General features: G+C 42.0%; 1 protein-coding gene across 1 annotated transcript; it reads left to right on the top strand.

Moving 5' to 3' along the window:
• The first annotated feature begins 8040 nt into the window (after nt 1-8040).
• gabra4 (gamma-aminobutyric acid type A receptor subunit alpha4) lies at nt 8041-25831 on the top strand. Its single transcript, XM_054596918.1, has 9 exons — nt 8041-8132; nt 8277-8395; nt 9819-9886; nt 10101-10321; nt 11200-11282; nt 14987-15130; nt 15652-15804; nt 21311-21567; nt 25295-25831. Exons 1-9 carry the CDS (start codon nt 8041-8043, stop codon nt 25829-25831), a joined length of 1674 nt encoding a protein of 557 aa, XP_054452893.1.
• Nucleotides 25832-26072: the final 241 nt, after the last annotated feature.

Genomic DNA, 26072 nt, shown 5'->3' on the forward strand with positions numbered 1-26072 from the left:
AATGCATCCATGGTGGACGTCAGCCAAGTTTAATATGAAGCAAATGGATTAACTTGCAATCTGGAGTTTTTCTTTTTTTTTGAAAGGCAAAAAGGATCTTATTGGATTAGTGAAACTGCAGCAGCCCCAGTAAAATAACCACTGTCATTTCGGATTTCAAAATGTATTGATGATTGAAATCCAAACATGGAGTGAAAGGCCTGTAAGTGTCACTCAAAGAGACTCAGAATGACTACAAAAAAACAAGAACAGCTATAAAGAGACGCAAAACGACAACAAAGAGACCAAAACAAGAACAAAGCGAAGCAAAACAGCAACAAATAGACACAAAGCAACTACAAAAAGACGACAAAGGGACAACATAAACAACAATGCAAAGCAAAACCACCACAACGAGACCAAAGGAACTACAAAGAGGACAAAGCAACTACAAAGAGAAGCAAGACAAACACATAGAGACACAAAACAACTACAAAGAGACACAAAATGACTACAAAGAGACACAAAATGACTACAAAGGGGACAAAACATCTACAAGAGAGCAAGAAAAACACACAAAGACACAAAATAACTATTAATAGAAGCAAGACAAACACATAGATCAATCAAACAACTACAAAGAGACACAAAATGACTACAAAGACAATAAAACAACTACAAAAAGAGGCAAGACAAACACATAGGGTACCTCCCAAGTCTCTTAAATTGCATCCTCGATTCCCTCACTTGCGTCGTTTCCTTGCGAGGAGAGAGGAAACGAGGAAATGTGTTTTAAGAGAAATGAGACGTCCTTTCCTCTGTAGCGCCACGTGAAGCGACGTCTGTTTCTGATGACGGCGGCCGCTGATCACAGCTGGATCAGCTGTCAGTCGGCTTTAACAGCTGGAGAGACTTTTGATTTTATGTCTGCACACATGATCACTGTACTAATATTAATAATGAAACAAAGTAATCATCACTGCCAGAGTAGAAATGTATTTCTCTCTGCAACCTGGTACCTGTTTAAGAAACTGCACTGAGTATTTATACTGTGTTCTGTGTATTTATACTGTGTTCTGTGTATTTATACTGTGTTCTGTGTATTTATACTGTGTTCTGTGTATTTATTCTATGTTCTGTGTATTTATACTGTGTTCTGTGTATTTATACTATGTTCTGTGTATTTATACTGTGTTCTGTGTATTTATACTGTGTTCTGTGTATTTATATTGTGTTCTCTGTCCTGCTCATAAGCGCAGGACCGATTTCTACCAGCGGAATGCGTTTGTCTTATTTATTAATTATTAACGTCTGTATGTTTTGAAATTCGGATTGTGAAGTCATTATTAAATGATCAAGAATATGATTATGGTTTCTCCTAAACACTGGAATTAATTTATTAGGCTCAATGTTTCGGGGTAAATTGGAATTACATAACTCATGAAACCTACACTCAGGAGTTATTAGCCTCATATGAATGAATGGAAATGAAGATAAATGATGTAAAAAGTGTTTCTACTGACAAACAGACAGACTCTCCAACTCTCTCTCTCTCTCTCTGACTTTTTAATCTGTTCAATCTGTGATCTGTCATCACTCTGGTATGAAACTCCAGTGATGATGAGCTATATCAGATCAGTACGATCGGCTGCAGCGTCCAATCAAATAACTGATGAACAATGAGGGGGGGTGTCGGCCCTCACAACACTTCCTGGAAGGATGCCCTCGTGCATCCTCGCTCATGGCTCCTCGGAGATCCCTCCTCGCTCCTCGATCCTCGCTCCTCGGAGGATGGCGGCGCAGAACAATGCTGACTTCCGGTTCAAGTATCGGAGCGAGGAAACGACAAATAAGAGACTTGGGATGTACCGACTGAGACTCGAAACAACTGCAAAGAGACACAACATGGCTACAAAGAGACACAAAACTGCAGTGATATGCGTTACCACTGCAACAAGTCACAAAACAAAACAAAAAGAGGTTTAACAACTATAAAGTCTGTATGTCTTGCTCCTCTGTGAGTCGTTAGGGCATTTTTCATGTCTGTGCACCAGGGCACATTGTAATCCCCTTATGTGAATATGCAATGCAACAAACCATGCCCCTTTGAGGACGATCCTCCTTTATTTGTATATATGGTTGCTGCTACATAAAGAGTTGAATTCATCAGCAGCTCTACTCCCAGAAGTAGCTTCTGATGAATCTCATCGGCTTTAAAAAAGGTGGGATTAGTTCTGTAGCTATTTGTTCATAAACAGAAATATTGGACAAATGTAGTTATGACCTGATGATGGCTCTGCATAAAAAGTCAGGGGCATACCGAAGTTATCAAATCTTATCCTCTAGGGCAGTGGTTCTCAAATGGGGGTACGTGTACCCCTGGGGGTACGTGAAGGCACTCCAGGGGGTACGTGAGATTTTTAAAAAATATATTTAAAATTAGCATCCATTCAAAAATCCTTTAAAAATAGTTATTTAATAAATATTCAATAAAATATAAGTGTAAGTTCATAAACTGAATTTAATGCAACAATGCAATCGTCAGTGTTGCCAGTTTAATAAATCAGACACTGATGGCAGAGCGCTTAGTATTACATCTTTTTTTCAACCAAAAATGCTTTGCGCTGGTTAGGGGGTCCTTGGCTAAAAAAGTATTTCACAGGGGGTACTTCACTGAAAAAAGGTTGAGAACCACTGCTCTAGGGCGGCTGTGGCGTAGTGGAGAGCAAGGTAGTTCTCCAATCAGAGGGTCGGTGGTTCGATACCCGGCTTCGGCAGTCGATGTGTCCTTGGGCAAGACACTTAACCCCAAGTTGCTCCCGAAGGCTGTTCTCAAATGGGGTACGTGTACCCCTGGGGGTACGTGAAGGCACTCCAGGACGTGAGATTTTTTAAAAATATATTTAAAATTAGCGGCCTTTAAAAATAGTTATTTAATAAATATTCAATAAAATATAAGTGTAAGTTCTCCATTGTCGTCAGTGTTGCCAGTTTAATAAATGCCATCGGTGTGGACTGGATGTTGCATGAATGTTAGTTAGAGTCTGATGGTGGCACCTTGCATGGTAGCCTGTCATCAGTGTGTGAATGGGTGAATGATATGTAATATACTACTGATTGTAAGTCGCTTTGGATAAAAGCGTCTGCTAAATGACTGTAATGTAATGTAATGCTTGGAGCAGGACTGCTTGCTCTGCTGCCCCAAGTGGCTAAAAAATCCATTAATGCAGCTTTAAACTTAGAGCATCCACCAATCAAAACATGTGAAGTTGCACAAAGCACTAATACAGTCAGCTTTAACATTGGAACTCTACAGGTCTAATGTGGCACTCTGGTCCCTGATGTGTTAAGAACTGATCGCCCATTTAAAGTAGAGAGGAGGAGGATTGATGAGGATGTGGTTTATTTATGCCTTAAATGTTAGGGAAATCCAGAAAGAGACACATTGACTTCATCAGACTGAGTGCAAATGTGCTGACATTCACTTTCAGATTGAAGTTTGAGCACCGCTAATGTGAAATGCACGTTAAAGAAAATAATTACAGCTGAAGTGAATCAGTGGCATAAGCTCTGCTCTCTGCTGTCTCATTTTCAGTCTGCGTGTCTCTCTCCCTGCATTTGTTTGGTGTTGAAGATGTCTCGTTGGGCTGTGTTTTGTTTTTTTGTGGTGGTGTGATTTCCCGACAGCTTGACTCGTGGTTCTGACTCATTAGCTTCCTGCACTGCCAGAATGAGCCTCATCAATCGTAACCCCCAGCGCAAAAGAGCTGCTCTCTCCCTACCTGGCCATTACGGCTCTCTTTCCTCAACAACTCAACAAGCCCAGAAAACAGAGTGGCTCGGCTCGATGCAGGGGGATAAACAACAGCAACGTTTTTATAAATGCTGTCAAAAGTGAGAGTATTTTCACAGTGACTCACTCAATTATTCTATTCAGGCTATATCAGACAGGAGAACACGATTTGGTATCTCATGTAGGCACATGTTGCATTCATGCACAAACAGTGTGGGCTGCAGGTCTGAGCTGTGAGTTTTACAAAGATCCATCACACACTGAGGATAGAGATGTAGTGACCTGCCGATCAGTCGCCAGAGGCTTTTATTGTGATACTGAGCAAGCAGGAAGTAGGAAAGACTTACATGCTCCAACAATACTTTCAATTGGCTGAGATATCTAAGCTTCTATAAGCCTCCCGCCTCCGCCTGCCAGGGCTTAATTTGACAAAACTTAACTTAGTTTAACTTAACCTAACTGAAGCTCAACATAACTTTATTAAGCTTAACTCAACGTAAAACTGCACTTCTCAATACATTAATATTAACAATGGATCAAATGATCGTGTATAAAGTTAAACACGTCACTCACAGTGACAAATAATCACCAACTCTGAATTTCCCTTCAGTTCTTGATTTGTTTTTACGGCCCATAACTTTACATTTGGTTCACTGGTGACGCTCCTAGCATCTAGTTTTCTAGCATTAGCACGCAGCTGTTTTCAGACAAAACAGTTTGATAAACCAACTGTACGCTACCTATCCACCAAGCAACCGATAGACACAGTTTGCAGTATTCATATTTCCCTCTGGAGTTGGTGGAGTCCAAAACAGAGCTAAAAGGTGACTTACAGCGGGTGTACACACGATGCGTTTCAGGCGTGTTTTTCACTTGTCGTCGCATGTGCACCTGATTAAACAGATAAGCTACTATTATACCAAAACAGCTGTCCACACAATCCATGTTACAACTTGTGTTTCACTCATACTATATGTGCGTGTGGAGCTTTGCCAGAAAGAAGGTACACCACACTAAATACTGAGGGTTAGCACTTCTATGCTACGCTAGCTTCTGAAGGTATACTTAATGTCTACAAATGCTGCTTTTGCGTTTTGACAATTGTAACCACGAATAAAGACGTAACTGCGTTTAAGGGAACAGTATTGTTTCTTAATTTCATTATCCTTTGTCACGATTGTCAGCTGATTTTATTCTGTGACCTGTAGGCTTTTTTCAAACACATATTGTAAATTCTTCTGTCTGCTTCTCTCTTAAACTACTTTTTTTAGTTCTTTCAAAAATGTGATCATATTTTGTTCATTAAATGCAGTTAGTGACAGTGTGGGCTCCATGGTATCTGAGCTTTAAGGAGTAGCAGCGGGGGCGGGGCTTAGCCAAGGGTGATTACGATTGGAGTAATCTAATCATAGAGCCTTCTTAAACTTTCCAAATGTCATTGTACGTAATGGATAACATTTTGGTAGAAGGAGTCATTTGGGGGGTTTTTGTTTTTATTTTACAGCCGTTCTTTTTCCAGGGATTTTGTACAGGGGAAAACACTTTTTCGGACCAATGTGCATCACATATTAAATGCGGAAGTTGCAATAACCCCATGTGACCATTAATAGGAAATAGCTTCACAGCCCAGCTCCTTTCCTGGGAGCTTAAGCAGACACAGTGTTAGCGTCGGTTTATAATAGTAAAGAATCGTACTGTATGGCTGAACATGCACTACGTCTGAAAGCAAAAGTGTTTTGTATTTTTGTAGGTTGGGATCATATTTTATATCATTAAAAGTAAAAAGTGATACTTTTAAGATACTTGACAGAAATTAAATACTTTAAAAAGTGTGATTACCTCAAAATTGTATGATAGTAAACGTTACATTTCACTTCTGTTTACTGCCGATCGAAAGAATGATAACGAGGATTATTGGACTGCTAGTCTAAAAATCGGTATCTGCAGAGTTAATGAGATCTCGCTGTAGCTGCCACACAGTAAAGACAGCAGTCTTTCATGTGCTCTGAGCTCCAGCTAACAAGCTCTGCTGCAGCAGCTGTAGGTGTGTGTGTGTGTGTGTGTGTGTGTGTGCGTGAGTATGTGTGTCGTCAGGTTGGGACTCTCTGAAGGCTGTCATCAGGCCCGGAGTGGATCCTCCAGGAGGTAATGTAATGCCCCTCTGCTGCCGTGGCCCTCAACCCCTCACAACACGAGCAGCAGCCATCACAGAGCTGTGCCTCACCTCGTCTACCTTTCTCCTTCACACACACACACACACACACACACACACACACACACACACACACACACACACACACACACACACACACACACACACACGCTCACACTGAACTAGGTTATCATAGCAGTTCCTTCTGCTGCGGGGCATAAAGCTTACAAAGCAGAATAACCTGTTTCAAGGAATCTCAGGACAAACTCTGTCGGAGACACACACACACACACACAATAAAACAGAAATTAAATGAGAAACCTCTAAGAATTATTTAGTGCTCTGTACGCAGCTTGTGACTCACGGCCACAAATGTGAACACAATAATACATCATGTACTGTAGTTCAAACACAGGGCTGACTTACAGGGAAAGGTCAGCGTGGCATAATAATAAGGCCGACGGGACTTCTTCCTAAAACTGTACTTCTGACATTTACAGGAATTCGACTCCTGTTGAATATTAAAATACTATTACAACCTTTTTCCTACAGTGCTCCGAAAGTGCTGTCGTTAAGAAGAGCATATTGTAATCAAATTTCTGACAAATAAAAAGAAACAAAAACAGAAATCACTTGGACGAAAGCCTGCCCCCACAAAGAGCACGCATATTACTCATCCCCCACAGAGCCGCCTTGCTCTAGTGTATTGTGGGAGGACGGGGTGGGCGGCTGTGCAGGGGATTGGGAGCTGCGTTATAAGACTACACTGCATGACTTCAGCCCTGCATGTAAACGTATCAGCATAATGTCTCCTCGACGTCCCTTTGCACTAAGTGGCTTCTGTTTTAGTCCAGTTTGTGTGTGTGTGTGTGTGTGTATGCATTTATACTGTATGCACTTCAAAACTAATCAGGAAAGCCAGTGTGGTGGAACCCAGACATCTTGTTTATCCTGCGAGATCTACCCGCACTTCACCTTCAGAGCCACACACACACACACACACACACACACACACACACACACACACACACACACACACACAGTGAAGGTCTTGTGCTTGTCCCAGGTGCAGAAAAATCTGTGAAGCAGCATGTGGCTTGTCCCAGTTCCTCTACAGTACCTGTGTGCCTTTGTGTGTGTGTGTGTGTGTGTGTGTGTGTGTGTGTGTGTGTGTGTGTGTGTGTGTGTGTGTGTGTGTGTGTGTGTGATTGTGTGATTGCGACAAGACTGACCCATTTGAATCCTAATACAGGCGCTCACCAATGCATTGCTGAAACTAGTTCAACATGTAGGCAACCTAGGCTGCGTTTAGCGTCGGCACAAAGCAGAGGCAGCGGCGGACGCTGACTGATGCTGGGGTGGGGGGAGGTCAAAGGGCACGCTGGGAACACATCTGGGAAAATAAGTCCTCCAATGGAAGTTTTTTTTTTTTTTCTTTATGTGGGATTGTGAAAGGCTGTGGGGGGGGGGGGGGGGGGTGATGCTGTCAGGAAACACCTAAAATACTCAGACGGGTGTTGAGGAGATGAACGGGCCTATCTGCCTCCACCCTTTTCCAGTTTTGACATAGGAGGAGGAGGGCTTTGGGGGGGGGGGGGGGCATGACTCTACTGAAGTCATTTTCAAAGCAGTGCACGTCTAAAATCTGTGTCCTGACCAGAGCAGGTGTGTGTGAGAGGGAGAAGGAGAAAGCAAACACAGGCAGAGAGGGGGGTGAGCAGGAGAGAGAGAGAGAGAGGGAGGGAGGGATGGAGAGGAGAGGGTGAGACAGAGAAGCAAACAAGAGAGTGAAGAGAGAGAGAGAGAGAGAGAGAGAGAGAGAGAGGATTGTTTCTTTCTCTGGACGCCAGCAGCAGCAGCAGCACCACCTCGGATCCGGACAAGAGGTGACCGGGGCTGGGGGTTGAAGGTGTAGTGTGTGTGTGTGTGTGTGTGTGTGTGTGTGTGCGTGTGCGTGCGTGCGTGTGCAGGTGCGTGTGCGTGTGTTGTGCCCGTCTGGAGAGACTGCAGAGAGGCTCTCCCCGGTGCCGCCGCGTCCCTCTCCCGCTGCTCCCCGGGACACGTGGGGCGTGTGTCGGGGTGAGATGTGAAGAGGCTTGAAGCATGGCATGCAGAGATGCTTTCTGCCAAGAAGAAGAAGGAGACGGCGACAGCGATGTGGCCCGCTTCCATCCGGACCCTCCTCTACTTTTTCTGTTTGGCCACTTGGTGAGTCCCAAAGTGTCGCCGCTGTCCGCGGTGCTGAAACCTCCCGCTCCTCCTCTTCCTCCTCTTCCTCTTCTTCTTTTTTTTTTTTTTTGGAGCTGAAGTTATGGTACCCTGATTCTTTTTTGTTTCTTCTCTTCTTTCTAGTGTTAAGAAAATCTCCGGACAAACAAAGAAGGATGAAAGGATTTATCCGGAGAATTTTACTCGCATTTTGGACCGACTTCTGGACGGCTATGACAACAGGCTGCGACCTGGATTCGGCGGTAGGTAGAAGAAGGAAACTGCATTTTGTGCAGTAGGAAGCATTTTGCATACTAGAACTACCAATAGCAATCACATGACATCTTCTCTTTAAAAGAAGGAAGATGCAACTTTATCATTTATTTGACTTTTTTTGTGTGCCATAGCAGCTTAAAACGGTATATAATAGGTGCAATAAAGGTAGCTGTAAAGCCACCATTAAACAGCAAACACACACTGTATGTCACCTCTAAAACACTTACATTTTAGTTTTTCTTTGACTTTTTTTCATGCCTATGATATTCAAACAGTGCAATAAACTGTTAAGTCACTATTGAGCACCAAATACACCCTTTAAGTCAGTTTGATTTGTATAGACTTAAAGGGACAGTTCACCCGAAATAAAAAATGGACATTTTTGCTCCCACCTGTAGTGCTATTTATAATTCTAGATTGTTTTGTTGTGAGTGGCATATTATTGGAGATATCTGACATAGAGATGTCTGCCTTCTCTCTAATAAAATGGGACTATATTGACTTGTGTAAACCGGCAAAAAGTACATTTGAAAAACTCAACAGCAGGGTCTCATTTCAGAAATCATGACCCGGTTGCTGAAAATAATCCACAGACCTTGTTGTGAGCAGTTGCTTACAAAGCAAGACAACTCACACCAAAACATAAAGGAAAAATAGACTCCTATATTCCCAATTTTGGGGTGAACTGTCCCTTTAAATCATAAATCTGCATCAAATGGCTTTACAATCTTTAGGCCCTCAAAAACACGTCAGCATACATTTTATTTTTCTCTCTGAGTGGGAGACTTGCATCATATAGAACATGTTGCTTTAGTATGTCACAACACACGCAATGGTTCAGACTTGATCCTGTAAGCCTGGTAGTTTTGCCGAGGGAAGAGGGGCCTGTAAGCTCACACATTTAAGCGAATGTGGTTATATAACCAGCGTGTGTGTGTGTGTGTGTGTGTTTGTGTGTTTGTGTGTGTATGTTGCAGGACAAACGTTTGATGCATGGAACTTCAAGTGCTAAAAGTGCGGATTTGGTTTTTCTGTACATCGTGTCTCCAAGTTGTTAAGAACCAGCGTCATTCTAACATAGAGTCTGTCAACAGACATGCATGCGCTGTAGCTTTGCTTATCTTATGCAATTATAGACAATGGTCTGCCTCCACATTCATTCACTGGTAGAAAGAAATCACGCAGGATTATGCTTTTACATCTTTAAAGCTGTTTTTCCTCCATTCCATTATGCAAAGGCCCTACAGCTCTATATAAGCTATTGCATGTCTTCTGGGTTTGATGAGCTGCAGGTTTGATATGAAGTGTTTAAGACTGGAGTCTCACTGAGGCTGGACTGTGACATCACTGCAGGGTTTAAAATGGGGAAATGAAATGTGACACTTGTTGTCTGTTTCATTGGCTCAATAGGAACTGTGACTGAGGTCAAGACGGACATTTATGTGACCAGTTTTGGGCCTGTCTCGGATGTTGAAATGGTACGTACCCACGCTTTGAATGGAGTTAAACACACGTGTTTGTTGTATTAATACTGTTAATACTTGCTTTGTTAAACATCTGGTCATCACAGAAGAGCACAGGGGAAACCATTGTTCCCTCAAAAACAAGATTCAGATAATCACGGAGCGATATCGTTCCAACCCACGTGACCTCAGATGTTTTCTCTTGCTTTCGCCAATCTCCCTGTCCTAGGAGTACACGATGGACGTGTTCTTTCGGCAGACGTGGGTGGACCGGAGGCTGAGGTACGAGGGCCCCATAGAGATCCTGAGGCTGAACAACCTGATGGTGACCAAAGTTTGGACCCCGGACACCTTCTTCAGGAACGGCAAGAAGTCCGTGGCTCACAACATGACGGCCCCCAACAAGCTTTTCCGCATCATGAAGAACGGCACCATCCTGTACACCATGAGGTACTGTACGATACTACATCACCACAGGGGCAGCTGTGGCGTAGTGGAGAGCAAGGTAGTTCTCCAATCAGAGGGTCGGTGGTTCGATACCCGGCTTCGGCAGTCGATGTGTCCCTGGGCAAGACACTGAAACCCACGTTGCTCCCGAAGCCTTGCCATCGGTGTGGACTGGATGTTGCATGAATGTTAGTTAGAGTCTGATGGTGGCACCTTGATGGTAGCCTGTCATCAGTGTGTGAATGGGTGAATGATATGCAATATACTACTGATTGTAAGTCGCTTTGTATAAAAGCGTCTGCTAAATGACTGTAATGTAATGTCACATTAAGTCTATTGGCATTAAACACCTGATGATGAATATTCAAAGCTATAACTTTGGCCTGAACTTCATCATTGGGGTTTGTCTATTCTCCTACTACTTGAATATTTATTTTGGTAAGATGGGTATCATCACATAATTCGTTTTAAATATTTTTGTGTTCGCACCGATTTAAAAAAGAAAAACAGACTTTGTTTGATTTAAAGCGATTGTGCAGTTTTGCTGTGAAGTCCAAACCCACTGGCTCATATTGTGTAAACAGTGCAGAGCTGTGTGGAGGCAGTGCAGAGGCTGCCAAACGTTTAAAAACTTTAGTACAATATAACAGTCACGTAACTGCTCCTTTACCTCTTAAATGAGAAGGTTTTGGTGTGATAGCCCTCTATCTCATCGCTGATGGAGATTTATGTCACAATAACCAACCGTAGGCTCTGCAACCAATTGCTGTGATTTCTCTACTGCTAGTTTACAACAGTGCATGCTAACATTTAGTGTGTGTGTGTGAGTGTGTGTGTCTATTTGTCTCTTAATTGAGCAACTCTTCTCTGGACTGCAACAGGTTGACCATCAGTGCTCAGTGTCCCATGAAGCTTGTGGACTTCCCCATGGATGGACATGCGTGCCCCCTCAAGTTTGGAAGCTGTAAGTCCAGTGTATGTGTTGTGTGTGTGTGTGTGTGTGTATTACTGCAATGCTTGAGCTGCTGCTTGACCTCTGACCTTTCTACAGCTTCTAATAAATGTAGCGGTCATGCATGTTTTCATTCACATATGGGAGAGACGTGCAAAAGATGCCATTAACAGAGCGTGAACAGATAGCTACAGTACGTGTGTGATATATTTCATCCATGAATCATTAACGCCGTTTACCGCTTTGTGTCTGAGTCGTTATCATAGTAGCTGTAAACAAATAAACCCCGTCGCTGAGAAGCCTCCACACTGCATTTTGCATTTTGCATCGTTTCATAGGAGACCCCACCGGATCACTTTGCATCACTAAACAGGAGGGGAGTCGCAATTTGCAAGTAATACACAGCAGGTTGTTTCTGAATGTTTTACCCTCAAAAGCTGTTTATCCATCTCAGAGATAATGGAGTGACTTCGGTAAGAAGGAGCAAGGACATTAGAAAATGAAAAAAACTTTAAAGATTATAGTTTGACTTATTTTTTAGACTCTCATGTCTGTACAGTGAATATGAAGCTTAGCATTGCATAAAGACTGGAAACTGGTGGGGAATTAGCTTTTAAGTAAAGTTTTTTAAGAGTTTATGGAGGTGAAGAAGCTTGTCACAAATCAAAAGTTTGTCCTGGCTCGGTCTTGACAAAAACCCTGATCACCTGAAGGGAGACCTGAAGGGAGACCTGAAGGGAGACCTGAAGGGAGACCTGAAGGGACGGAAGGAGACGTGAAGGGAGACCTGAAGGGAGACGTGAAGGAGACCTGAAGACGTGAAGGGAGACCTGAAGGGAGACCTGAAGGGAGACCTGAAGGGAGACCTGAAGGGAGACCTGAAGGGAGACGGTCTCCGTGGTGAAAAGAGTGCCGAGACGCTGAGCTCTCTGTGAGACACAAAGACTGCTAATACTAATAATTAAGTATTTCATTGTTCACTGGGAACAATGGAGTCCTGGCTCAGCATCAGTGTTCATAGTGGGCCCACTGGTCAGCAGAAACGACTTATCTGGAATAAAAGGAGTTTCTCGGCTCCGTCTTATCGGAGGAGAGCAGCGATTTGAAGATTTACATCTGCAAGAGAAAGGGAAAGGGAAAAGACAACGAGTCTGCCTTTACACTACACAATTACCCAGTGTGGTGACATTGCAGAGGACAAATTCACATTTCTCAGTTATTGTCATCCGTCCCCCCCCCTCCTCCTCGTCCCCCTCCTCTCACCATCCTGCTCTGCTGCTGCTAGCCTCCAGTCAGGAGGAAGCGACCATGGATCTGATGGGGCCTGAAGCGAAGGAAAGGTCACAATCCCTTCCTCTGCCTCAGGATAGTGCAGACCTATGCAGCTATTTTCCATAGCTGAAGTGTGTGTATGTGTGTGTGTGTGTGTGTGTGTGTGTGTGTGTGTGTGTGTGTGTGTGTGTGTGTGTGTGTGTGTGTGTGTATGTGCTCATTTTCTCTCTCTGTCTGCCCTGCCTTCATCGTTCCTCCATCACTCTTTTCCTTCCCTCGCTCCCTCGCTTCGACTCCTTTTTTCTGTTCCTCCATCTGGACTTGCGTGGCGTTCCACTCCATGACACACCAGAGTCATTTTGTTTTGGCAGCACAGTTGGTATCCTGCCGATGTGGAGTCCCATAGGGAGTGGCAGGCAGAGACGACTGGCTTTTTAGACCGGCCAACCTGGCCAGGATACATACAGCAAAAACGCTGGGAAATAAAAAAAAAAGAAGAGACTTTTAGGATTTAAAGTATCCTTAAGTCAGACACAGTTAAGAATGTATCTGTTAGCGTGATGCATTAGTGAGTGAATAAGTGACAGATGGGACCTCTAAAAACTTTGACTCCAACCACACTGCACTAGTTTCAGTGGGTCTGAAAGAGTGGATTGGTTGTTGTTGTGTATTTGTATCAGCAATACCAGAAAGTGATCGTTCTCGTCAATCAACCAAACAAACACCTGCAGAGTATGAAATGAATCACACTAAAGTTTGAATGGAACCGAACGGTCAATCTGCCTAAAGAGCTGGTAGCCTTAAAAGATGAATTAGTCAGTGGAGAGTTTTAGTTTCCTGTAATGCTGCTTCAGAGGTTTTCCACCCTGCCATGATTACAATTGTCTGAGAAACAATGAATATCAAATTAAATATATCATGAAATATTATTCATAAAGTGTCTTTAAGCTCCTTGTTTTGGTTTTATGTCAACTTTAATGTTTTGATCCACTCTCATGGCTCTTATTTACATCAATAACTCCAGCAGCAGCAGGCCGCTGTTTTATTACAGTAAGTAAAACTCTGACAAACTGTACACTGTACACTACCAAACAAAAAAAACGTCTTTCACCAAAGAGACTGCTGTGTGTCACATAACTTCCGTTCTTTAAGTCACGCCACCTCCGTAGTTATTTAAACCCAAACATGATCTTTTTCCAAAACCTAACCAACTAGACACGTTGCCCACACCTAACTAAGATGTTTCTTGTGAAGACCGATAGTATGTAATAAGCAGAAATTGACACATGAAAAATAAGGAGTAACTAATTCGTAAGATATCATACCAACCGTTGTATGAGGATGTATGCCCCATAACATCTAAGTTTATGAAATGTCTACTGTCCCATTAACACCCAAAGAATCACCTGATACATAGTTCATGGTATATGTTCTTTTACAGTATTAATAATGCTGACAAGTGGTGTCAGATGTGTATAGCCAGTGTGGCCAGGCACTTTAAAAATACACTCTTTATTCCCCCTTTATATTGATGCATCATCTCTTTAGGGTACACGCCCCTGGATCATGTGTAGGTCTTAGCTCACAGCCAATCAGCTGCTGGGAAGGCTTGCGCAGCGGAGCTAGGATAGGCGAAGAAGAAAAAACGTCTTCAAGTTGCTTTATGAGTGTACAATCAGGTTTGACGCAGTTGCAGTTGTTCAGCCCCAAAGTGACGCTTAGCACAGCCATCTCGTTTCCAAGAGGTAACCCCGAGTTCTTGATTATTCAACGATTCGATCTAAGGAGCCAATCTCACAGTTGATTCTTAGCAGTGACAGGAAAATGTTGTAATCAAACAATGGATCATTGATGAATACCAACATGGCTATTTCAAAAAACAGGCCTACTAATCAGAGCACTCGCATAAGAACTAAGTACTATATGAGTGCTAGATAGATTTTGAATTGAATTCGATAAAATAAGCTGGGGGAGGCTGACTGTCCACTCACTTTCCTGCTGCTCATTTCTGTCTGTGGATTGCTGCAATGAGGAAATAGAATAAGGACCAAAATGTACAACCGCGAAGTGCAAGCATGAGAAGAAACCAAGTCTCTCCGTTTATTGATCTCCGCTCAAAAAGCTTCTAAAAAAGTGTCAGTCGCAGGACTATAACGAGCCCAATTTATGAACAATTTCTTAGCCAATCAGGAGACAGATGGTAGGATTAGAAGATGTTATCCAACCAGTTGGGTGTCAAGAAGGCCTACAAATGTATCTATATTGACAAAACAGATATATACATATACATATATATAAATATATATACATACACGCTTACAGCTATGTAAAATCATATCATAGATGAGTACACAGCATACCAACACATTCACATTTTTTTTACTGCACTGCTCATAACTTACAGTCAGTGACTCACATCGGGGGGCTTTGCTGTCTGCCCACAGATGCCTATCCTAAAACAGAGATGATCTACACGTGGACCAAAGGGCCTGAGCATTCAGTGGAGGTTCCTCCTGAGTCCTCCAGCCTCGTTCAGTATGATCTCATCGGCCAGACGGTCTCCAGCGAAACCATTAAATCCATCACAGGTGAGACTCGCTCCTCCTCATACCATTTATGACTTATCAAACGGTATACTCAATGCTTCAAAGCAAAATACTTTTCTGTCTTTTACAGATGAATTACAAAAGAGCGTAAAATATTTTTGGGGATAGAAAAGACGTTTGCATGTATTATACTATGTCAAACCTGGTAGATGTTGCCAGGTCTGCACTGTATTTTCCGCATGAATGACAGGAAAAATACTTAAAAAATGTAACACCCTCCATTGGGCCTCCACCAGCAGACAGCACCAGCCTTTTGAAGTCAGACCCTGTCAACATCGTGTATTGAGGCGGATTCAGATAAATAAATACTGAAGCATTCCCAAAAAGATTTTAGCAGCAGAAAGTTTGCTGCCATGTGTCCGTCTGGGTGAAAATGTAGAGGAGCATGAAAAAGCCATCAAATAGAATAAAAGGGGTCTGAAGCCACGCTAAGTGGAATCTGTCGCGCCGAGACTTTGAAATTCTTTGTTAATCAAACTAATTCACTTCTGTTGATCCTCCAGGTGAATACGTGGTGATGACGGTCTACTTTCACTTGAAACGTAAAATGGGCTACTTCATGATTCAGACGTATATCCCCTGCATTATGACAGTAATCCTCTCCCAAGTGTCCTTCTGGATAAATAAAGAATCGGTCCCGGCACGCACAGTCTTCGGTATGTAGACCTCACACATCCCTCATCCCTCGTCTCTGCTCTCTGTTTATTTTCTACTTGATGCCTGCTGCATGTGTGTCTCTCCACTCTGCGCTACAATGTGATGTTACAGTGCCAGGTGATTATGAGGAATATAAAGAACTTCAGTGTTTTTAGATTATTTTTTTTTTACCTTTACCTCATGCAATGCAAATTCCCTGCTGTTAGTTTTTTAAGACTGGGTTGAAACGCTAGAATAAACAGCTGACAGCATTAGGAAAAAACATTTGGATGCATCTTCTAAGCAGAGACGCCTCAAGCTACGACCAGAAATGCAGTTTTACATAAACGATTTTGGCTCTCAAATAGTGAATGATATAAAATGTTCTCTAGATGGGTTGGAACTCTTATACAACCTTGATGGGAAAGGATGCCCTGTGAGAGTATTTAAGTAGTTGTTATAGGCAAGATGCCCCCAGAGGAAACTTTGAATTTCAGTGTCGACAGATTTTTTATTTTACATAAAGAATACCCAATCAAGAGCAGTTAATTAAAAAAAGGGTATATGGTACTTATATGAGGTTCAGCTTTATAGAGTAAGGACCTCAAATAGAATAAAATGTAATAACGTTCTATATTATCTTATATAGATAATATAGAACGTTATTTTTGCTGCTGAGTAATTAGTAGAGTATTGGTAAATGTACTTTTTCAAGGAGCAATGTGTAATTTATTGAGGTTATGATCTTTTTAACAAATTTTAACTCATCAAAAAAAGGATGTGATGATGCCCCCAGAACATTTTGCTCCAAATGGATAGTCTCAGATGTAATCACATGTATAATAGTCAGAAAATTAAATTCTACATTTTGCTCTATGCATTTTTTTTTTTAAATAATTAAGAAATGTAGACAATAGTGTCTGGGTGGAAGGCAGAAAAGGCACACTTTACAAAGTTATAATTCCGTAATTTTGCACGGCGGAAAGAGATCAGACTACACTAATATTATTAGTATTATACTACTAGATTTCAGTGGTGGCTAGGTTGGTTTCGACTTGTGTGATTCAACCTTACCCAATTACTCGAGAACGTTGCAAAGTCCAAAAGTCATAAACTAGTGAAAAAAAGATGGATGTAATCATTTTCTACAATTCACAACATGTTTTTATCTGATGAAATACTGCTTTAATCCATATATAAATTACATTTATATAATCACAAAAACATCAAATCATATTTTCTTTTTTCTAGGGTGATTGCGTCATAAAATATAATGTATAGGGCCGACAGTTTAAGCTTTATTTGAAAACCTCAATAGAAGCTTTGAATGAAATGTAATATTTATTAATAGCATCAATGAATGAGGTTTGCCTTCATGTTTTGTGCTTAGGCTTTGTCAGTAGCATTTCAATATATATTTGCAGTGTAAAAACAAATTTAGGTAAGAAAATATAAATGTATCCCTGATTTGTGCATAACATTTTGGTTCACACAGTTTATGAACAGATTTGAACAGGTTTGTAAATGTGACCCATTGACTAAATGTCAGGCTAAGTTATAAGTAGTTGCAGCGTATCACCTATCTTACCCCTCTGCATTGTTATTAAGTTACTTAGTACGTTTTGCTCCAAAACCAGGGATTTCCAGTTTTCAATTATATAAAAATAAAACAATGCAGTATTACTCAGTAGTATTGTTACAGTTAAAATAATTGACAACTACACATTGCTTATGAAAAGAGTGATGTTATAACATTATCTGGCATTTTATCACATTTTATCCAGCATCACTACATCATCAGTAACTTTCGTTTTTTGGCCTGTGACCCAGTTGCGCTCTCCATGGCTCCCCTGTTACAGCGTTTGGGTCCCTGTCCTAGAATAGACTGATGAGTGTGTGTCGATAGAGAGGCAGGGTGACAGACAGTGCTGCTAAAACTAGACCAGTGTTGCCGGCTGTTTTTGGTTTGTTATCAAGGGACGTCTCAGTCTGGTAATTTGTCCACCACGTCCCTCCACTTATGTTGATGGAAAGTCATTCAATGATAATGGCAAACACACTCGTCCGCCATTTCAAAAGTAGCTCTGGTAGATTATCTGTTTGGAGCATCATTTTCGAGGGGTCATTTTAACTTGGGTTATGAGAGAAATGTGAGTGTCGGTGGTGATTAATGATTCTTTGAGCAGCTTTGTGACATGCTGACTATTAATGATGCCAGAAGTATGGGGAGTTACAACATGAAAGTGGTCTGTTAGTGAAATATAGTCTTATTGTTTTAATTTTTTCTTTGTGTTTTTTTGTGTCTTGTGGTCCTGGAGACACTTTTGTAGCGGGAACTACCAAAGAGATGCTTTTGTGTCCTTTTGTGTTTATGTTTCTGTCTATCGGTGGACAGATTTTGACAACACAATAGCGTAGCAACTTTGCAAGAAGCATTCACGAAACTTTACAGGTGTGTAGTTGAGATCAAGATGAAGGCCGATGTGAAGATGTATGTGGTCCGTACAAGGGTGCCGGGGCGTTGGAGGAGGTGAAGTGGCCCCTAAACACATTTGGTGTCACGACTTTGGTGTCTCAAGATTGTCTCTAGTTAATGTTGGTTTTGGTTTTCACAGTGAAAATGCACAACTTTCCAATAAGATTTAATGAATATAACTAATGGTTCATAGTGTTAATCATTAACTAATGCTTTATAAATCAGTTATAAGAAATTAATTAGGACAACACTTGAGCTGCTGGATTTTGAAAACTTCCTGACAGTTTGAATTGTTCGACCATTTGCATTCTTGAAAAGGGCTGTGAAGGAGCTGCACTAAAATCCACACATTAAAAAACACATTACACCACAAGTTCCAATTAATGGCTTAAAACTGATTTGTAAAGCAAAAGTAAAAGATCTACAAACCATTAATCTATTTCAAGTGACATCGCTTGAGGTAATTTATCAGACCTCACCTAGCTCCCTCTTGAGCCACATCAGGCCCCATGAAACATTTTTCATATGAACATGTGCTGCCCAACACCTTTAGACTGACTCTGATGTGTAAAACTGGAGCACTTCCCCTTTAATTATCATAACGCGCCTGTTTTTGGCTGGCAGCGACATTTAGGCACACTGAATCACTAATGGTGACCCAACCATCAACGGTAATGGTTTTGCTGCTAGTGACAGACACACACACACACACACACTGCAGTGTCACCTGTATCCATTCAGAGTGCATTTGACACAGCGTGTGTTTCTGCTGACAGTGCAGTTTGTGTTTTTGAGTCCGAGTCTGCTGAGCAGAAGAAACACAGTGTGACCCTCAGTAGAAATGTCTCTCGGTGTCGTGGAGTGTAATAAAGTAGTAGGGGATCAATGGCGCTCTCCTGCAGTGACCAATGTATCTGACAGTCCAGATGAACAGCCCCCCGCCACAGCGCACAACTGTTGTTGTATCAGTCGAGCCTCTGAGGCAGCGGATTTCTGCCGTTATCCGCTGTGTTTGAATGTGCGTGAGGCGGTGGTGGGTGAGGCTGGGGTGGGAAGGGAAGAGGGTGGTCGATGTTTGGATTTCTCCTCTTCCTCCCTGAAGCCAAACTCTGTTTTGACTTCCCGCCTGGGTGACTCAACCACAGTGTCCTGCTAGGAGCGCAGAACAGGCAGTTTGTCAGGAAGACAAAGAGGAGTGGAGGGAGGATTAGAGCTGGAGATTCTTGGCTTCAGATGGAGGGGTCAGAGACCGATCACTGCAGTGTGCACTTCATAGGCAAAATTCAACATTTAACAAAATATGCTTGTTTGTTTTTCTTGCGAAAGTTGATGAGTGGCTGGATACAAGATAATCCTTTATTAGTCCCGCAGCGGGGAAATTTACAGGATTACAGCAGCAGAGAGGATAGTGCAAACAAGAGACATAGTAAAAAAAAACAAGATCAAAAATAAGTATTATAATTAAGCAAATGAGCAATAAAAAAAACGTAAAAAACAGTTAAGAATCCACAGTAACTGAAATATTATATATACAGACAGAAACTATTATAATCACTGTCATGTCTGTGTTAAAGGTCCAGTGTGTAGGATTTAGATTTATTTTGTGTTTTTAAGGAGAATTATGTTACTATTTTGGCCAACTAAAGCCAAGCACACGACCTGCCAAAGTCATGTTGTCTCAGTGAGGTTGCCAAGGAAACAGCATTAAATTAGATGCAGAAGTACTGATAGGCTGGATAAAGTGCCGTTTAGGATTGTCAGAAGATGTATTTTCTTACTTTAAATTTAGCAAGGCTAGCTGTTTCGTAATGCACGGTTTATGTTTAGCTTAGCTAATCGCCTCCTGGCTCTGTCTCCATACTTAACGTACAAAGATGAGATTTATATCAATCATCTCGTCCAACTCTTGGAAATCCATTGAATACATGTGTTTCCCAAAATCTTGAACTTTTTATTTGAGAGGACTTGGAGTGATTAGATTTTTGTGTATCCATTAAACTTCAACTGGGATTCAGCATCTGTTTTTCTATTTTCAGAGGAAGCTGAAGTACCAAAATATCTGCGGCAAGAGGGTGAAATCCTGTTATTGTGGGGAGGTGAAAATTAAAACAGTTGGTGTAAAGATCTGATTTAGTGAAGGGCCGCTCGTCACAAACATTGCCTGAGTGAAAGTGATATTTTTACTGTGAAAAAATCCCCCAAAATACAGCTACCCAAATGCCAGCTTAAACAGTAAGAAGATGGATTTCTTTGATGATTATTACATACTGTACTGCATACACCATTAGTGCCACAGTAAGTGGAATTTTAAACTCACGTGGTTAGGAACAAGAAAAGCTTTAACAGATGCAGATTTCCAGTATATCTATCAACCATCTCAGTGTTTGCTTACGTTAAGAACAGTGCCACTGCAGATCCACTGCGAGGAGTGAAGTTAGAGATTCCACATTTGCTGCTGTAGAGTAGGAGATGTACTGTACGCGACTGGAAGCTCTTGGTGGTGTAATATCTTTTGATAAACATCAAATTTATAGTTGTAAAAATATTATTTTGAGGCAGAGATTATCTGCAGGCTGAAATAATCAACGTTATAAGGTCATAAAATGTTAATGTTGTGTTTACAGCTTGTTGCGCTGCCTCCTAGTGACCAAAAAATCCATGCAGGTGTAAATACTGTGGTTCTCTTTGTACATGTCTCCCCCTTCAGAGAGCCAAATATATTTGGTTCATTATCCCCCACATTCAGTTAATGAAATATGCTGATGGAGGGCAACATAATGTACATGGGTTATTGAACACTGTGCAAATGATCTTTATACCCATTTATTTGGCAACTACATGAAGGAAATGTCTTTCTGGGAGTTTCATTCTCATCTTCAATGTGATGGTGTTTGATGCAATGCATGCTGTTTCATAGGCATATAGATATAGATATTTAGTCTTTAATCTTAAATTAGAATATCTTGGCCTCCAACACAGATCACGTGTCAACTATTACTCATGTGCAGGTTCATATGTTTGACATTCTCCTGTTTCTGATTCCATTGAAGGCATCACCACCGTCCTCACCATGACGACGCTCAGTATCAGTGCCCGCCACTCCCTTCCCAAGGTCTCCTACGCCACAGCCATGGACTGGTTCATCGCCGTCTGCTTCGCCTTCGTCTTCTCGGCCCTCATCGAGTTCGCCGCCGTGAACTACTTCACCAACGCGCAGATCGAGCACGCCAAGAAGAAGCCGGCCAAATGTCCTCCGGTGCCCCAAACCACGCCTGTCAAGGTCAAGGACACTGAGGAGGCGCTGCAGGTGATTTTTGAGCTTCCCTCAAAGTGGCCCCGGCGAATAGTCTGATAGCACTTAACTTTGAGTAGCACTTACACAGCGTGTCCCATATTATGTGCTTACTGTATCTGGCCTTTAGCCTAGACTTTTTGAGCAGCCAGGAGTGGGCCTGCCTGAGGACCGTCAGCTGTGCTCCTGCTCAGAAGAGCAGAGAGGATTTGAGCTGTAACAGTGAACAGGAGAAATCTGAGCCCAGGATGTGAGTCTAGACTCCCAAGTATCACCAGAACCTTTATCTGATCATTTTTAGCACTGCCAATCTTAACATACTATACTTAAATCCCACAATAGACTAATGTATTGCAGGTGACACACAAAACCACCATGTTTGAGCTTTCTCCGCCCACAAATGATATTTGCTTATGTGGAAAATTACAAAAAAAGATTCTGGGACTGCCAGTGTTCCGAGAAAAGGTCAGAACATGGATTATATCTATCTGATTACACACATGAATGCTCTGTCCATCATAGCTCGACATGTTGAAAAAACATACTTGTGTAACGTGGTTAAATGAGGTGGACATTTAAATGACACACTTAAAGGGATAGTTCGGGTGTTTTTTGAAGTGGGGTTGTATGAGGCACTTATTTTTTGTCAGTGTATTACCTACAGTAGACAGTAGTACCAGCACAGGAGCAACACAATGTACTGCTGTGGATGCATAAACTGTGCGCTGTATTTAGAATATTTCCTTTACCTTGCTGTCAGACAGCCCTTTTCGACGGGGAACTAAAGCTGTTATCTGTATCAGCAACTCCTGTGTTTTGAAGGCAAAGTTACTGTTTTCTGTCAAAGGAGTCTAGTGGCTTCTAATAGAGCATAGAAAACAGCTTCTGATCCCCAACGGAAATGGCCGTCTGACAGCAAGATAATGTGGTGCAAATTTTCGAAATATAAGGTACACTTAAACTGATATTGTTTTTTTTAGTTGGGCCTTTCTCTCAGGCTGCTGCCCCCCGTCAACAACAGTACATTGCTTTGCCATTGTGCTGGTACTCCTGTCTGTATCTCTGAACCATCATCTACTGTAGGAAATACAATGACTATGGACAGGTAGCTCATTTAACCCAACTTTAAAAATAATACAAACTGTCCCTTTAAAATAGTCCATCCCTGTTACACCAAAAATCTGCCTGGACTAAATTAGCTTTTATTCAACCTTAAATTTAGCAGCTGTTTATTTGACTCTGACTTAAAGCTGACAGATAAAAAATGTGAAAGTGTGAAAAAAAATACAACGAAAGCATCTGAAACAGCTTCACAGGCCAGATTTTTACGGCAGATCGTGGCGTTTCTCAATGACGGTGTTTTCTTTGAAAGCCTAGTTTTGAAATTCCACACGGATACATTGCCATAATCTCCCATTTCTGCACCACTAGTTGAGACAAATCACATTGACACCATGGCAGCTGACATATGGATTGGATCAGAATTCATGAATATACCATGCTGCTATTTTAGAGCTCCCAGTCAGATATGATGAACGTGTTACAAATCGCTGTTCGCGTAACTGTAGCAACGTATTTATGGTGCTGCGCAAACACTGTTTTGACACACGGAATGTGGAAAGAAAGGAGAAGGGCATATTTCTTAGACTTCATGTTCTTCCCGAAGAGCCAACATTGAATATATATAGGCCTACTGTTAACCGATCACTGGAGCTGACATCACCCAGCAATGCATATGTCAGTTTTACACTCACTACTTTAAGTTACCCCCTCCAGTTCAAATCCCAGTGTGGCGTAATCATGCCTGAATGCGGTATAGTGACAACAGCACTTCAGTGGATTAGTAGGTTGCCACGGCAACGCTGCCCGAGTACATCTGTATAGGTTTCAGAAGGGCTCTGGGGAAAATAACTAATACTCTTTTCCTCGAGAGCAAGTCCTGTTGGCTCTAACCAGAGGGCTCGGCGTGCGGGACCGGCCGCGTTGACGGTTCCAGCCCCTTAGCCATTGACCTCCTCCGTGAGAAAAAAGCAAACCTACATACACACATACACACACGGGACACAATAAAACCCTTTCAGTTTCAGAGGGGGGGTGGATAAATCCTGCAAATGCCTCAGAACCAGCATCACACTCTCCCTGCCTGAAAACAGCAACTCTCAAAGGATAAGCTCCTTTGACACTGCACTGCATAACCGCCCCGATGAAGTGCTACCTACTTTCTGTCTTAAGCTTGTGTGAAATGAGTGAAATCCTTGGTAAGTGACATCTGTACATCGTCTGCTTCAAGATGAAGGCCATCTGTGTCAGGGGGATCGTAATCAGACCAATATGACAAGGTTTACGTTTTCAGAGAGGGAAAAAAAAGCTTTATAGAACCTTGACTGCAAAACAACTTAAAACATGAGGCAGACGGGAGGAATGTGATTATTCACACGATAAATCCTCCAACGATTTTCTTTCAAATGTTGGCCTACAGTTTAACAAAACAAGAGACCAGAACTTTAACTGTAATGTATTATTATCACAAAAAGCAATATCTATCAGTTTGCTTAATGTTTTGGTCAGATATTTTATTATCCTTGATTTTTACTTTAATAGGATATATAAGCCTCAGAATCACCCTTCAGACCATGAATTGACACTTCTGTTATGAAACATGTGGACTATAGAACAGAGCCTGACAGATACTGAGAGGCCGTTACTACATAGATATTTGACGTTTTTAAATGCTGATGACTATATCATGACCAATTACTACTTTGTAAAACATGAACACATGACATAAACAACAATTTATGCTGATAATTCTTTGGTTATCAAAGAGTTGTGTACAATATAAGCAGGACATTTTACAGTTGAAAAATAAACTTACCAACACTGTTTCTAAACAAACTCAAACATATCGATGGCAATACTGTAATGCAATTCACAATGGGCAAAATCCACTTAGTTACTGTTGCTATGCTCGTAACATTTACGACTCAAAATTCATAGAAACGTATGAAACAATGGGTCCAACAAAGAGCAGGAGAGAGCTGCCTACGTTAGCTTAAACTCAAATTCACTGTTAGCCCACAAAATATAGTCAGCTAATGATATGCTACCCTTTGGCCATGCTAACGTTTGCAGCTCTTGTTATAGAACATGAACACTGTCGTTCCTCATATATTCACTCTTGATTTATTGATTTTTTAAGGGCGAAAAAAGACACCACTCTACAAATACTTTGTATTCCGATTACCCCATCAATTCAACATGTAATTGAGTCCAAAGCTTTACAGGTCTGCCGTGCTTGCTAAGCCGTGGTTGGACCATCAGTGTTTGGGGGAGGGGTTGAGCGAGCAGTCAATTTCTTACAACAAATGTACCATTACCAACATAGCTGTTATTAGATAATACTGGTTAGTCGATCTATTGGTCAGGTTCTACTGTAGAACATGAGAAGGGGCGGGTTGCAACAACTCATCTTTACTAAGCCTAGTGCTAACTGCTAAGTCAGTCTTTGTTTAGACCAGTCTCTAGAGTGGGTTGTACTAGCCAAACTAAAGCCTTGTCTTAACTAGGTTTCGTCTTTGAACCGTTGATTTTTCCCCAAATAGTGCTTGCGTTCTGTGTGAAACAGTTTTGTAAAAATGTATGTCAAAATAATGCAAATCATTTGCACAAAAACAATGCCCCCTGTGGTTAAAGGTCTTAAGACGTAGATATATCACTATCTATTTTTTTCCCTCTGTCTCAGCAGAATCCCGACAGCAACGGTAACCTGAGAAAGCGGATGAATTATGTTTCCCACCAAGAGGCCCGCAGTCACCAGAGAGCCATGTCCACCATCAACATCTCGGGGGTTGGTCGAGCGAGAGCGCTGCGATCTTTGGCCGGCGGAGTCAACGGCAGCTCCTCCACCCTCTCGCGCACCAGCCCCAAGTCGGAGAGCCTGCTCAGCGTGGCCTCCTCCTCTGCCCAGCTGGTGAAAAGCGCGCCCCAGGCTGCGGCGTCCACGCCAGACGTGATGGCGGCGACGACGTGCAAGCAGAATGCCAGCTCCTCGTCCCTGCAGCATCTGCTGGGGCCCAAGCTGGAGCGCATCCAGATGATGGGGAACAAACCGGAGCTGAAGCAGACGCCATGCTCCCAGCCCACCACCGCCGGAATGGGAGGAACCAGCAAAATTGACAAGTATGCACGGATCCTGTTCCCAGTGTCCTTCGGAGCTTTTAACATGGTCTACTGGGTGGTTTACCTATCAAAGGACACAATGGTGGCTAAAGGGGGCTAGGCTCTGTACCGGTGAGAGTGAAGACTCTCTTCCTTCAACAGATGGGAAGCAAACAAGGATTACGGAAGTTTGCAAACAATAAGAGGAAAACTATTGTTCTTGCCAAACAGATAAACAAAATGTGCTCACCAAGCACTTCCATATCCCGGAGAACACATTTATTTTCTTCTTCTTAAGGTCCTCGAAACAGCAAGCATGGGAGCAAATCAACCAAATTAGAAATATCTGACTCGACATAAGG

This window comes from Anoplopoma fimbria, chromosome 4 (genome assembly GCF_027596085.1).
Source record: "Anoplopoma fimbria isolate UVic2021 breed Golden Eagle Sablefish chromosome 4, Afim_UVic_2022, whole genome shotgun sequence".
Lineage (NCBI taxonomy): Eukaryota > Metazoa > Chordata > Actinopteri > Perciformes > Anoplopomatidae > Anoplopoma > Anoplopoma fimbria.

Bases quoted from the DNA above. Each gene is read 5' to 3' on its own strand.
- gabra4 (XM_054596918.1), top strand. From the start codon at position 8,041: ATGCTTTCTGCCAAGAAGAAGAAGGAGACGGCGACAGCGATGTGGCCC. The intron at 8,396-9,818 runs GTAGGTAGAAGA...TTGGCTCAATAG, and splicing joins GCTGCGACCTGGATTCGGCG to GAACTGTGACTGAGGTCAAG. The intron at 15,805-21,310 runs GTATGTAGACCT...ATTCCATTGAAG, and splicing joins CCCGGCACGCACAGTCTTCG to GCATCACCACCGTCCTCACC.